Raw genomic sequence first — 14,976 nt, 5'->3', positions numbered from 1 at the left:
CCGCTGAGCGGGCCATGCTGTCAAACTTTTTGTGAAACTTCAAAATGTCATAACGTTTGACCCGTAACTCCATTTTATGCGATGTTTGAAGCGTTGGGAAGCTAATGAAATTATCTATATGAAAGAAGTAGGATGGTTAGCACATGATGAATAAATTATGATGTTGTTAACATGTAATTATGTATATGTGCGTTATAACTTGATAATTTGTGAATAACATTGTGATGGCATGTTATGTTGTGTAATATTCATGATGTGTATGAATGAATATATGTTATTTGAATGCTCTTATGGAGAATGATTACTTGATGACTTAATTATGATGTGGTTGTTTTAATAACATGTATGTGTGTTAATATGTGTTATGGCTTGATGAAATGTATTCATATTGTATACCGTGATGAATTGATGAGGATGTGCACAAAATATATTGGAAATTGTTTACTACATGTATAATGAGATGTTGAATTGGTGAATACTAGAGTATGATTTATATGTGATTGATAACATGTTACTTAAATTGTATTTAGGAAATATGTGAATTAAGGTTAGGTGATAATAACATGGTTGGTGCTATGATTGTTATATGTTATTTGTGATTGGATAAATGCTATGAGTTGTATTTTATTTATGATGTTTATTTGATGCATGTTGTGCAACTTTTGGTGGATAGTTCAATGTGTTAAATTATTGTGGTATGCGGTATGTTAAGATTGTTGGATGATCTTAATTGCATATTTTGTATAATAATGAACATGCATTCATGGTGGCTTTGATCTTTGTGTGGAAACATAGGCGGTGAATTTGGATTCACATGGTTGACCTTGATCCTTGATCGAAAATAGAGGTGGTGAAACTTTGGGTTCACATGTTGGCTTGGATTCTCGAGGTAGAATCGGAAGCGGTGAAACTTTGGGTTCACAAGATAGAAGTTGATCCTTAATTGGAAATAGGCGTAGTGGTTTTGATCTTGTCCGGATCAGAAGCGTGGCTTGGATTCTAGATATTGAATCGGAAAGTGGTGAAACATTGGGTTCACATGGTACCACATGCATTGAGTCACATTTAGTACATTTGAGTCACATTGTATGCTATGTGATTGTTTTGTGTTGATGTAATTGCTTTGTGTGTTAATTGATACTTGGTGTATAATTGTATATTCTTGAGAAGAGTGATGAATTGTGAAAAGTATGTTTGTTTGTATTACATTTCCCATTATCATGTTTTCTATAATAATTTGAATTCTCACCTTTCTGTTTGAATGTTGCGCTTCGTTGATAACGTGTAGGTTCCGACGAGTAGTATCTTGTCCGAGGATTTAGCCGAGGAGATTCTGAGTCGTTGTTTTGATTAGGTAGCGAGTCATATGCTCTGGTCATGTAATAATGGGATAGGATTAGTGTGTTGAACTCATGTTTTATTTGGATTCGTACCTTGATACTACCTTATGATTATTGTATGTTGATCATTTGTTGTTGTGCGAGGCCTTAGTGCCGAATATTTTGGATATGTTGTTATGTTTCTATTTTGGATGTTTTGAGACATGATCATAGTATGGGACATGGATCATTTATACAATACATGAGTATTCGTTATTTCCGCTGTGTATGCATATTCATAATGAATTATGTTAATTAAAATGTGTTATATTGATGACCATATGAATTGTATGTTTATGGATGTATAAATGTTGGTTTTTAAAAGCTTTTAGTTTTTGAAAACGTCGTTGTGACGCCCCTTGTTTATAAGCATATTTACTCTGAGTATTTGTTTATTATTATTATTATTTGGGGTATTATAAAGGGGTGTTACACAGTGGACACTGGTTATTGGTTGCGATTAATCCTATAAGAAAAATTGTATATTATTTGGATTCGTTAGACAATGATTGGACAACATACCCAGATTTGAAGACGATGATTGATACGTAAGTGGGTTTGTTCTAAATATTCGTGTGTATACTTATTTATCTATGTGAGATTGTTCTAAATATTCGTGTGTATACTTATCTCTTTCGATCACAAAGAGATATTCAAGTACCAAAGAGTAGAGCCAACAACATTACATGGATCAGAGTGCAGGTATATTTTCAAAATTTTGAATATATTAGTGATGATACTTGATAAAACAAGTTAAGGGGTATATCCTGATATATATCCGTATTTTCTTTCCATGTGTAGTTTCCTAGTCAGCATAATGGTATAGATTGCGGTTATTTCATCTTGAGGTTTATGAAAGAAACTCTTCTTTTGGATCGAATAGAGATTCCATCCACGGTATGGATTTCTAACTTAGGAATCATTTTAATATTTCTCATAAAATGGCATGGTGTTTTAACTAAGTCACATACTATGTTATATTATTATGTAGTACTTTCACGAATTCAAGTGTGCTCATTACTCAACAGATCAATTGGATGAACTTATGGAGGAATGATGTCAATTCATTATAGAGTTGAGAATTTTATAAGGTATATTGTCTTTCTTTCAGTGATGAGAATTTTGAGAATAACTTTCGAGTTTTGAGTATAAATTCGAATAAAGTTTTGTTCTATCATAGTATGAATTTCGATCTTTTGGTTTTGTTTCAGGTTATAGGTGTAGATGTAGAAGATAGAGCTAACAAGTTCATTGTTGTTGTTTTTTTAGAAATTCTCGAAGATAGTAATATGTATATTTAACATAAATTTAGCATTTTAGAATTTTCAAGTTGTATCATCAATTTTCAAGTTGTTGTATATATCATGAATTATATATATGTAGATTTTTTGTATATGCAAATTTGGTGCATATTTATTGGATGGAAGCTACCAAATCTGATGTAAAATATGGTGAAAATCTGGTGCAAGACCTGGTGAAAATCTGGTGCAAAATGTGGTGAAAACCTGGTGAAAATTTATTATATATATTGGCAACGGTTTCTGTAAGTGAAAATAAGTTTTATATTTAAAAAATTTCATGAACATTAGACAACGCTTAAAGAGAAAAGCACTATTCAAAATGGGGAAAAGTGTTGCCTAACATGGGGAATAGACCACGCTTTTAAAGAAAAGCGATGTCTAAAGTGATGCCTAAAAGATAACCAAAAGCGCTGTCTAAAGAGAAAGCGCTGCTAAAGGGGTACTTTCCAAAGTGTTGTCTAAAGGGGTGCATAAAAAAGCGCTTTTAAAGTCAAAGTGCTGCCTAAAGGGGACATATAGCAGCACTTTTACATTAATCCAAATCGCTGTCTTTATTTATAGCAGCGCTGATTTAGGCAACGCTTTAAAGCGTTGTCTATGGCCAAAAAAGCGTTGTGATATTTTGTATTTTTCATGAGAAAGTTTCATAAAAAGATGTAAAAATTAAAGTTATGCATTTTTACTTTTCATCCCTTTAAATAATTTAAGTTGTTTGGAGGACTAAAAGTTAAAATTCTTAACTTTAGAAAACTGATTTTTTAACGAAATTTTTTAAAAAGATAAAAATGCCTAAATTTAGAATTTTGAAACATCTTTAGTCCTTTAATTAATTATTAATTATAGAGAAAAGAAAAATAAAAATAAATTTAATGCAGTTTAAATAAATTTCACTCAGAAAAAGATTAAAAAATTAATTCTTACGATTTGGAACAACACAATCATAATATTTTCTTAATTTATATTTTGGGAGGGGAGGGTATCTTTTATCCAAAATTGTATTTGTAGTCGTACTCCTACAACTTAATATTACTGTTGGCAAGTGGTCATTTAAATGTTAGAGGCCGATGCAATTAATAACAGCAATAATTGGAAATCCAGTGGCTGTTATCCAAACAAGTATGTGAACCAAATTACAGCTTAATTAATGTTGATAGTTCCATACAGTCAATGACAGCTCCATACCGCTTTTGCTACAGCTTAATTAATGTTGATAGCAACATATAGTTAATGATATTTATTGGATAATACTAATATGTGTCCTACGATTAAAAAGTTTGTCTAAAATAAAATAAAAAAATAAAATTAATTATAACAATATTTTATATGGATAGATAAAAATGTGTTAAAATTTATAAAAGCAGAAATAAGTCTCATATTTATATATGAATTAAAAATTATGACCCAGAATTTTTTTACAAAAATAACTTAAATATTTATCATATCTGTAAAAGTAAATAAATAATTTATAGCCATAGTGTGCTACTTCCTCCGTTCAAAAATATGTGTCACATTTAAAAGAAAAAAAAATTTGTTTCAAAATACTTGTCACTTTAAATTATCAATACAATTTTATATTAAATTTTTTAATTATATCCTCTAATAAATACTCTTAATTTATTTTTTTATTATTTAATATTAATGTTAATTGAATATATCAATAGTTAATCAAGATAATTTCGTAAAATTATTATTATCTTTTTTATTTATTATTGTTTCTTAATCTGTGTAAAATACTCAAATGTGACAAATAATATAGGACTGACGGAGTATAATATATACATCAATATCTTCAAATAAAACTATTTATAAATAAAATTATGTATATTCATTGAATTTGAATTAAAAAAGATTTAAAAAATTTGAATAACATGAATTCAATATATAACTATTTGACACTAAGAATATAAAAATTAGATATTACGGTATAAAAAATTTGTACATTCCTACTCAATAGAAATATCTTATTTTGCTATATCAGTAATTTAAAATTTACAGTATGACTTGGCAGTGTAAAATTTTTTTACACGGTCAGTTCATCACTTATTTTTTTTATAAATTATTAACAAATAAATTTATTTAGAATAATAAATATAAAATAAATTTATCTATTCAAATAAATAACTATCATATATTCATAATACGAATTAAGATTTTCACAAAGTCTTCACGTATTTAATATATTAATGTTCATTCGTTCTAAGATATAATGGTTTATGAAAATACATATTTAAAATTTTCAGTCGTAATATTGTCACATTCAACATCGGTAGTGGTTACATCAAGATCAGGGCCGGCCTTTCACAGGCGCAGCAGGCTCAATAGCTCTGGACCCCAAATTTTTGGGGGCCATTTTTTACTGTTGTTAAATATAATTAAAATGAATGCTTTGAAACAAAGTGAAATATATGTTTTCCTCATTCCAAACGTAACGACAAATGAAACGGCAAATGAAACGACGATAGAGAAAACAAAGGAAATGTGAAACAAAACAATACAAGAAATCACAAAACGGCGACGGTTGACGGTACGGTGACGATGCGGCAGCGCAGTGCAATTGGTATGATAATTGAAATCAAAATTATTTATCGATGTGAATGCTTTGATTGTTCTCAATTTTGTAAAAAAAATTATAAAATTAAAGAAAGAATATAGTTAGAAATGTGAAGGATTAAACAAAATTGCAAGAATAATGAAAGTTATGTGTTTCTTTCTTCCATGGCTCTAGTCTTTCTTTTTCTGTGTTTGTTTTGTTGTTTGTGGATGTGGTTTTTATTTTTGGATTGTAAGAATTAAGAACTCTAGAAACTTATATGTGAGAGTTAGAGAAAGGAAGAGTTGGGTTAAGATAATTATCAAAGAAGAGATAACTGATAGAAAAGAAGAATTGGGTTAAGATAATTATCAAAGAAGAGATAAGAAAAGAAGAGGTGGAGTATAATAGATAGTGTCAAGAGTAGAAAAAATGAGATCAATGTATATTAAAAAACAATTGAAGAGTAGAAGGGTAGCTAGCTGGCAAACAAATAAAAACTTGAAAACAAGTGTAAGGAACTAAGAATTATTTTATAATTTTGGTTAATATAATAAAAAATAGTGGATGTTGCTTTCTTATTATTGGGTCAGAAATATGTCTTTCCTTTTGTTTATGCTTGTGTGAGTCATTCAATAATTTAAATAGTTTATGATAATTTGCAAAATGTTACAAATAAAGAGAATCTTGTTAAAAGCTTCAACTATGAAAATAGTAGCTGTTTTATTTAAAGTATTGCTTTGCTACAATCTTATTAGTAGTGAGAATTTTCTAGATATTAAAATGTAAAATATCAAAAACAGTTAAATAAAATTAAAAATAATTAGTTTTGGTGCTTCATTCAATTAATAGAATTTTATTTTGTTCTTTTTTAATTATTAAAATTATATATTTATTTAAATTTAGGCCTATTTATTAAATTAAAACAGGGCCCCGGGATAGATTGGGCCGGCCCTGATCAAGATCAAAGGATTTAAAAATTAATGTAATTTTTTAATTGTTTTAAAATAAAATAAAATAAATCAAACATCAAACATTCAATAGAGTTGCTACGTGTGTTGAATGCAGTACTTGCTTCCGGTCCCATTCTACAACCTAGATCAAAGCAAAATGTTAATACAATTGATTTCTTTTGTCTCTCCAGACATCCAATAGATTATTATTGGTACGTGTTAAATGCGATATCATGCCCTTATATTTTACTATAAATATACATGATGCTGTTGCCATATATATCATCATAAAGCATTGCAGCTTCTTACACATTAAGAATCAAAACAAAATGGCAGCCATTAGAGCTTCTTACACTGTGATACCAAACGAACCAACTCCACATGGTCGTTTATGGCTCTCTGATATTGATCAAGTAGTACGTATGCGCCACACACCAACTATTTACATTTACAAACCAAACCAGAATCCTGAAAATGCCATTGAAACCTTGAAAACATCTCTCTCCAAAATTCTAGTTCAGTACTATCCTATGGCGGGTAGACTGTGTTACACGGAAGGTGCTAGATTAGAATTGAATCTCAATGCAAAAGGTGCTATTTTGCTTGAGGCTCAAACCAGTAAAACAATTCATGATTTTGGTGACTTTTCACCTTCTGACTCCACCAAAGAGCTTGTTCCAGTAATGGATTATAATCAACCCATTGAAGATATTCCATTATTTGTTGTGCAGCTCACAAGGTTCCAAAACAATGAAGGGTTTGCAATTGGAGTTGCTTTTTTCCATCCTTTATCAGATGGACTTGGAGCTATTAGATTCATCAACTCATGGGCCAAAGTAGCTAGAGGAGAAACACTTGAGGCTAATGAGTTACGTCCCTTTCTTGATAGAACATTACTCAAATTTTCACACACTCCTTTGGCACCTCGTTTTGAGCACATGGAGTTAAAGCCACTACCTCTCATTCTAGGAAGAGAAGACACAAGTGAAGAAAGAAAGAAAAAAACTTCAGCAACATTGTTGAGACTCTCACCAGAACAAGTTGATAAGCTGAAGATAAAAGCCAATGAAAATGATATTCTAGCAATGAAGAAAAAAGGGTCAAGGGCTTTTAGTAGATATGAGGCAATTGGTGCACATTTATGGAGATGTGCATCTAAGGCTCGTGAGCTTGAAGAGAATCAAGAAAGTGTTGTTAGATTCAATGCTGATGTTAGAACAAGGATGATTCCAAATCTTCCTAAAAACTATTTTGGGAATGCTTTGACACAAACAGCAGCAAAAGGGTATGTTGGAGAAATCACATCAAAGCCATTAGGTTATGTTTCACAAATGATAAGGGAAGCTAGTGAGATTGTAACAGATGAATTTATAAGGTCACAAATTGATGTAATTAGGGGATTTGAACATTTGGATGATGCAAGGGCTTTGTTTTTAGGTGAAGGTGAGAATATTCCATATTTTGGGAATCCTAATTTTCATTTAACTAGTTGGATGAGTATGCCTGTTTATGAAGCTGATTTTGGATGGGGAAAGCCTGTTTATTTTGGAATAGCTTATGTGTCTCCCCATGATAGGGCAGTGATTCTTCTTAGTCCTGATGGAGATGGGTCTATTCTTGTGTGTTTGCATTTTCAGAATGCACATTTGGAGCTTTTCAAGAAGTTCTTCTATGGTGATATTTGAAATTGCTACTTTGCATTTATCAATCATTTAGTTGAGTGTGTTGTTTGCTTTTAATATTATGCTTGTTAGTACTGTGTTGGAAACTAGAGATTGAAGTGAAGATGTTTTACAACTTTAAATATTTAATTAAATAAAAATTTATTTTTTTCCTGGTGTATCACTCTAATTTCATAGTCAAAATGAATAAAAAATCATTCCTTTGGAATTTTGCTGGGAGTCTCATATAGGTCTTTTTGAATCATCGATAGAAGTAGTAGGTCTTCTTGATTCATCAATACAAAAAATATAAATTTAAGATTGTCTTAAATAATTTGGAGATTCTTTTTTAATTTTAAAAGTCAATCTATAATTTAAAATTTTATTTGATTTAAATTGTAAATAACATAAAAAAATTTTAAAAAATCTATAAATATTTCAAAATGCAAACTAAACAACATTCTTGCAACTGACACTGCATGCATTTACTTTTTGAAATTATAATTTTTGTTTTTATGTAACCAAAAATATTTATTGGAAGTTTGACTCAAAAATATAATTTTTTTTTTAATTTTTTGTGTTGTGGAGTTTCTATATATTTTTAGTGTATCAAAAAATTTGAATCCCTTAACTATTGTAGGTGACCAAGTGGCCTGACAGGAAAATGAAGAACTAGTTGTCATTGCAAATGCACATTGTTCTATAAATAATGATGGTTAAAATGAAGAACACGTAGTCATTGCAAATACACGTTTTTCTATAAATAATGATGGTTAAAATGAAGAACACGTTGTCATTACAAATGCACATTTTTCTATAAATATGATGAAGATAAACCAAGACGGGAATGGATTAGGTGACTTTGGGTTTCCATAACTTTGGTGACTTTAGTTTTATTTAGGAGAGAGAAAGTAAAAAATTTGGAGGGAAAGTAGATGAGTGAGAGTGATATAGGAGAGAGATAGAGACAAAGTCATGGTGACTTTCCCTCCCTAAAGTCACCCAAACCCAACCCAAACCAACACACATTTTACTTATTGTTTGATCCTGAAACTTATCCATAGTTGAAGTGATATTTTATGAAGAACGTATCCATCAAGGCAGCCTGCATTCAGGAATTTATGATGAACTTATCCATCAAGGCAGCCTGCGAAACAAAAAGCACATCACATGGAGATGTTAGTATTTGTTACTCGCCCGTCTCATGCTAATAATAATAACGGTCTGGTTGACCAGTACCTTCAGGATAATAGTTAAATTTTTAAAAAAAGAAAATATTTTATATAAAATTTAATATTTTAACTTTCAAGACATTAAATGTACAGATTACCGAGACAAATTTACTATTTTAAAGTCTTAACCATTATTCTAAGAGCATTGGTAGCATTTTCCTAATAATAAATATTCTGTTCCGTTTTTTATTTTAAGTCGTTTTGAAAAAAAATTATATTTAAATATAAATTGTTTTACTATTTTAATGAATAATTAATTATATTTTTTCATAATATCTTTAAATATTTATTATTTTCACTTTTTCAATTATATAAATTTATCTTTTATAAAAATTTTCATAACTTCTCATTTTTGTACAATAATTTTTTTTACATGTGTGAAAAGTTCAAAATGACTTATTATAAAAAACAGAAATAATTATCTTATTTGACCTCTGCGCGATTCTTAAAAAATAATTAAATGAGTTAATTTTAATGATAAAATTGGTATTATTTATAAAAATACTCTTATTTATTATAGATAATAGTAGAGTAGTCAAAAAATATGAAAATTTAATAGTTGTCAAATATTTGAACAAACCATATAGACAAAATCTTTCAAAATAGTGCCTATAGATTTTATGTCTTCTAATAAATTAAAGGGCCCATTAAAAATTCCATTAAAAATAATCTATCTACTTTTGGATAGTAAAAATTTATCAGATTAATTTTATGTGATCAAAAGGTTGAACTTGAGTTGCAGGTTTCACTACCCACATTTCAAATTTTTTATTGTTGTCTCATAGACAACTTCGTCATTGCTTAAGTTTTTCATTTTTCCAGCGCATTATACCTAGTTATTTTAGCACATGTATTGAAACCAAACCAAATCAAAAAACAATAAATTGGTGCCTATATTTTTTTGTATATATAAAAATTTTAAATGAATAATTTTTTTTTTATATCAACATAATTTTTGTTTTGCATTATTTATAAAAATATTGTTCAGTATATTGATGTTCCTGTTATTATTAACTATTATGAACACTACAAGAAAAGTGTGATATAGCCACCAAATGTTGCGACGTGATTATCACGTGGCTCAAAAAAGTGAGTTGCGACGTGATAATCACGTCACTAAAAGTTTTTTATATTAAAAAACTAAAACCAACTTTGGCACATGGGGTGTCTTTAAATAATATTTAAAAAAAAAAGTTGCGAAATGAAAAACACGTCGCAACCTTTAAATAAAATAAAAAAAATTAAAAGCAGATAAAGTAGTCTGACAAAGGGGGAAAATTCAAAGGGGGGAATTTCAAATTTTCATTTTTTTTTGTTGCGGCGTGTATTTCACGTCGCTACTTTTTTTTGTTAAACACGCCAGCATTTATGTACAGTCATGTGTGCAGTTGACTGACACATTTATTACTGTGTAGAAGTTGCGACGTGATTTTCACTTCGCAACGTAGACACGTGAAAATCACGTCGCTAAAGGCATTATACCAATTCGTTGGAACTCCTCTTCCTAGAACCCCCTTTCTCCTCTTTCTTTCTTTCTTTTCCTCTTCTCCTCTTCTCCTTCTTCCCCCAAACCCTCTTCCTATCCTCCATAATCAACCATCCTCCCTCCTCAATCCACCATTTTCATTCTCAAATTCATCATCACAACCCTCCATTTCCAGGTAAACATTCAAACCTCACTTGTTCTTGTCAATTTTTTATTTTATTTTTTGTAAAAATCTGATTTTAATATATATTTGTAGGTGAAGCATTGTTGATTTTGATTCAAGGATAAGGAGGAGCTCACTCAATATTGTTCAACTTCATTGAGGTATTTTTTTTTCAATTTTATTTATATAATTTTTGAGATTTTTTTTATGTGATTATTGATATATATATATATATATGTTATAGATTAATTTGTGAGATTTTTTTATGAGATTTTTGTAGTATGTATATATAATTTTTAGAATGTTAATTTGATATATAATTTTTAGAATGTTAATTATTAGAATGTTATAATAATTAGAATGTTATAGATTATGTATAGTATGTATAATTTTTAGAATGTTATAGTTATAGATTATATAATATGTATAGATTATGTATAATTTATAGTATGTTATAATTTTTAGAATGTATAATATGTATAATTTTTAATTTTTTAGAATGTAATATTATGTATAGTATGTATAATTTTTAGAATGTTATAATTATAGATTTTATAAAAACGAAAATATTATATATAATATGTATTATTGTTAGAATGTATATATTGTTAGAATGTTAGAATGTATATAATATTGTTAGAATATTGTTAGAATGTATATATTGGTAGAATGTATATATTATTTATCTACTTCTATTGTAGAAAATTATTTACTTATAGTTGATATAAGTAAATGTTTAATTATTGTTACTAAAAAGAGAATGATTGGATATATGTGCAGTATGGAATATTATTTGTATTATCGTAGTTGGATGTACGATAGAGTGGAACCAGGAAGACGTGCACTTAAACCCAATTTTATAGAAGGAGTTAACGGGTTTATCACGTGGGCGTTTGCTCAAGAATGTTGTCGAAGCGAAGGAGGAGTTAGGTGTCCCTGTCTTAAATGTGAATGTAGACCTATAATTAGTGACCCAGATGAAGTGGTCAGGCATTTGTATAGAAGGGGTTTCATGGAAAATTATTGGGTCTGGACGTATAATGGTGAAAAATTGCCGAGTAACGTACCAGACACTAGCAGTACGCATGCTTCAAGTAGTCGTCCGTCAATGGAATATGAGGAAAGACCGCCTATTGAATATGAGGAAAACTTTAATCAGATCGGTGACATGGTTGAGGATGCTTTTGGTGTGAATGTGACCTATGATCAACCTGAAGATTGTGATGGGGAAGAGATGCCGAACGAAGAAGCGCAGAGATTTTATCAATTGTTGAATGAGATGAATACGCCGTTGTTTGACGGTTCGTCTGACTCCAAGTTATCAATGTGTGTGAGATTATTGGCCGCCAAGTCAAATTGGAATGTTCCTGATCAGTGTTTGGAATTCTTTGTAAAAATGATGTTGGACTCAACTGCAATGAAAGACAACTTACCTACAACATTTTATGAAGCAAAGAAGTTGGTGTCGAAGTTGGGCTTAAGAGTAAGAAAGATTGATTGTTGCATTAATGGTTGTATGTTGTTTTATGACAATGAGTTTGGTACTCAAGATGGATTGTTGGAGGAATGCAAATTTTGTATGAGTCCAAGATATAAAGTTCGCAGTAGAGCCATTAACACTAATCAAGACCGTGTATGAATTAAATCGGTATTATTATTCTGATTTATTAATTAATTCCGACAGGTAGAATGTATGTGTTATAATGTATGAATTAAATCGGTATTATTATTCTGATTTATTAATTAATTCTGACAGGTAGAATGTATGTGTTATAATTTTCATGTGGCATGTGACATGTTGTGGCGTGAAAATCATGTGGCAACTAAATTTGTGGCGTGAAATTCATGTGGCAACTAAATTATATTTAACTTTTTTGTATGTGTAGGATGATTATCAGGCATTGCTTGTACAATTTCTGACTGCTAATCCTCAGTATACTCCAAGACCGGGAGAGCCGCTTCATCCAGATGTAGATTTTTATCTTTGGAGTAAAGTCATTGGCGGCAAGGGGCCTAACGGGTGTTTTTTTGGTGGTGGAAATTTGGCAGGCACCTTGAGATCTGATGATAGAACTCTATATCAAAGAGTTCTCGACGGGGAAGGAGGTTCACGTCCTGTAACTTTAACAGATGAACAGAGAGACACTGTAAGACAATTGGCGATAAATGAGGTGAGGCGTGAGGCGGCGGAACGTGAAGCGGCACTGAAAGCCCAAATGGAGACCCAAATGGAGGCCCAAATGAGGGCAATGCGGAGTGAGCATCAGCGGGAAATGGAGGTCATGGCGAAAAGACAATCGGATATGGAGGCACAAATGCGACAATTTATGCAATCCTTTGGTGGAAACCAAAATATGGGGAGTTCTGCGCCGACTGATCAGGAAAATCTAAATGAGGATGAGTTTCCCGACCCGGATTGATTGTTGATTTAGTTTAGTTTTTATTTTGTTGTTATAACTTTTAATTTTGAATTTGTGTAAACTATTAATTAAATTATAATTACATTATTTAGTAATATTAGATTTATAATTTTACTTTCTTAATTTCAATATTAGATTTATATTTAGTTTATTGAATTAATTTATAAATTTTAATATATTTAGTTTATTAGTTTAATTATATATATATATATATATATATATATATATATATATATATATATATTTGGTTTTTTCAAAAAAAAAATATTAGTGACGTGAGAATATAATTCATAATGAAAAGCATGATAAATATAAGGTAGAAGGGTGAGAATATAATTCATAATGAAAAGCATGATAAATATAGTAATGCCAACAAGTATCATCAAGAATCATACAACAAGTAACCCACTAAGTCGACCACAATCAATATATAAGTAATGCGACACACGAATGATAACATAAATTATAAAGACAGACGATGATGAATGAGACTCGACTATGCATATGCATGTGGTACTGTTAGCTGAAGATTTCGTTTTGTAGTATTTATCCTTCGAAGAAGTAGAAAATCGAAGGAAAGATGGTTACTGATGGCCATCCCTTAAAAATAAAAGAATGGCTACTGATGGTCATGCTTCGAGAGTAAAGATTTCTAAGTTCGCTATGAAGATAATGAATACTGAAAGCTAGTGAAAAGTATGTGTCTTCGGGGACTTAGACAAATTTATAAATATATTCAAGTATTACTACTTAGCGTGTTTTTTTCATAGTGTTTGTTTAATACACTGCCACGCGTCGAAGACAGACTCAGGCGGGAAGATTTGAAATTCGAAGACGGTTTCGTAACTGTCCAAGTAACAGATGGCATCGCTAGAAGTTCTTATGAGAAACGTGGCAGCAGATTAGTATAGGACCGTTAAGGTCGAAACTAGTATAAATAGGAGTCTTAATGTTAGGATTCTGTGTGTTCATTTTGTACAAATCACTCACATATTTACTCAAGTATCAAGCGTTAAGAGAAAGAGTTCGCTGAGAAAATGTACGTATGACACCACCATTTTAATACATGTGTATTATCTTTTGTTTTTAAATATCTTCCAGAATTACTGCATTTCGTTTACTTCTTGCCATTTACATTTCTGTATCTTTACTTTAATGTCATTTACTTTCGAATTACTTTCATGTTATTTACTTTCAAAGTCTTTTACATTTCTGCAGTTTAAGATTCTTTACGTTTCAATAGCCCTTTTAATTTTCTATGTTATGTTACTTATCTTTTCGCTGAAGTCACATTTATATATAACAAAGTGATTGTCAAGACTATTTGTTCTTTAATCGAACAACGCTTATTGAAGAAGACAAATAATGAATATGGTTCGAATGAACGTTGATGACAATCTTCTTGACTATGTGTCCTAGGATCAATCTAGTCGATCCTGCGAGTAACCAAATCATATTTATTATAGTTTGGAAGACTAGCGGTTGTTTACCGGAAATCACCGTAAACAAATTGGCACGCCCAGTGGGACCGTGTCAAGCAGATTGTTTTAATCAATTGCTTTATTTTTGTCTAGACAATATCAAGATCTTGTATGAACCTTAGGAACGGTAAATTAAAGAACAGTGCACAACCGATTCCCAAACGAAGGTACAACAGGAAAATGGTCGTTACGGCCAGTGCAGGGGGTGATCGAGATCCCCCACAAGGTTCAGGATCAGGAGCGGCAAATTCGACTTCTACTCAAGGAACACGAGATGCAACGGGTCCAAATGGATCGAGACCTGCAGATAATTCCCAGGCTTTGCCTGAAAATAGTACAGGGCTTTCAGGGACTATTCCAGTTTCAGTGT

The 14,976-nt window shown here is 30.5% G+C and overlaps 1 protein-coding gene across 1 annotated transcript; it reads left to right on the top strand.

Annotated features, from left to right (window-relative positions):
- Positions 1-6,367: 6,367 nt before the first annotated feature.
- LOC131662460 (hydroxycinnamoyl-CoA:piscidic acid hydroxycinnamoyltransferase-like) lies at positions 6,368-8,034 on the top strand. The gene has a single exon (XM_058932234.1). It carries the CDS (start codon positions 6,397-6,399, stop codon positions 7,846-7,848), a length of 1,452 nt encoding a protein of 483 aa, XP_058788217.1. The 5' UTR covers positions 6,368-6,396; the 3' UTR covers positions 7,849-8,034.
- The last annotated feature ends 6,942 nt before the right edge of the window (positions 8,035-14,976 follow it).

The sequence above is a fragment of the Vicia villosa genome, linkage group LG3 (genome assembly GCF_029867415.1).
Source record: "Vicia villosa cultivar HV-30 ecotype Madison, WI linkage group LG3, Vvil1.0, whole genome shotgun sequence".
NCBI classification, from domain to species: Eukaryota; Viridiplantae; Streptophyta; class Magnoliopsida; order Fabales; family Fabaceae; genus Vicia; species Vicia villosa.
This window is presented reverse-complemented; position numbering and strand designations above follow the sequence as displayed.

Bases quoted from the DNA above. Each gene is read 5' to 3' on its own strand.
- LOC131662460 (XM_058932234.1), top strand. From the start codon at position 6,397: ATGCCCTTATATTTTACTATAAATATACATGATGCTGTTGCCATATAT.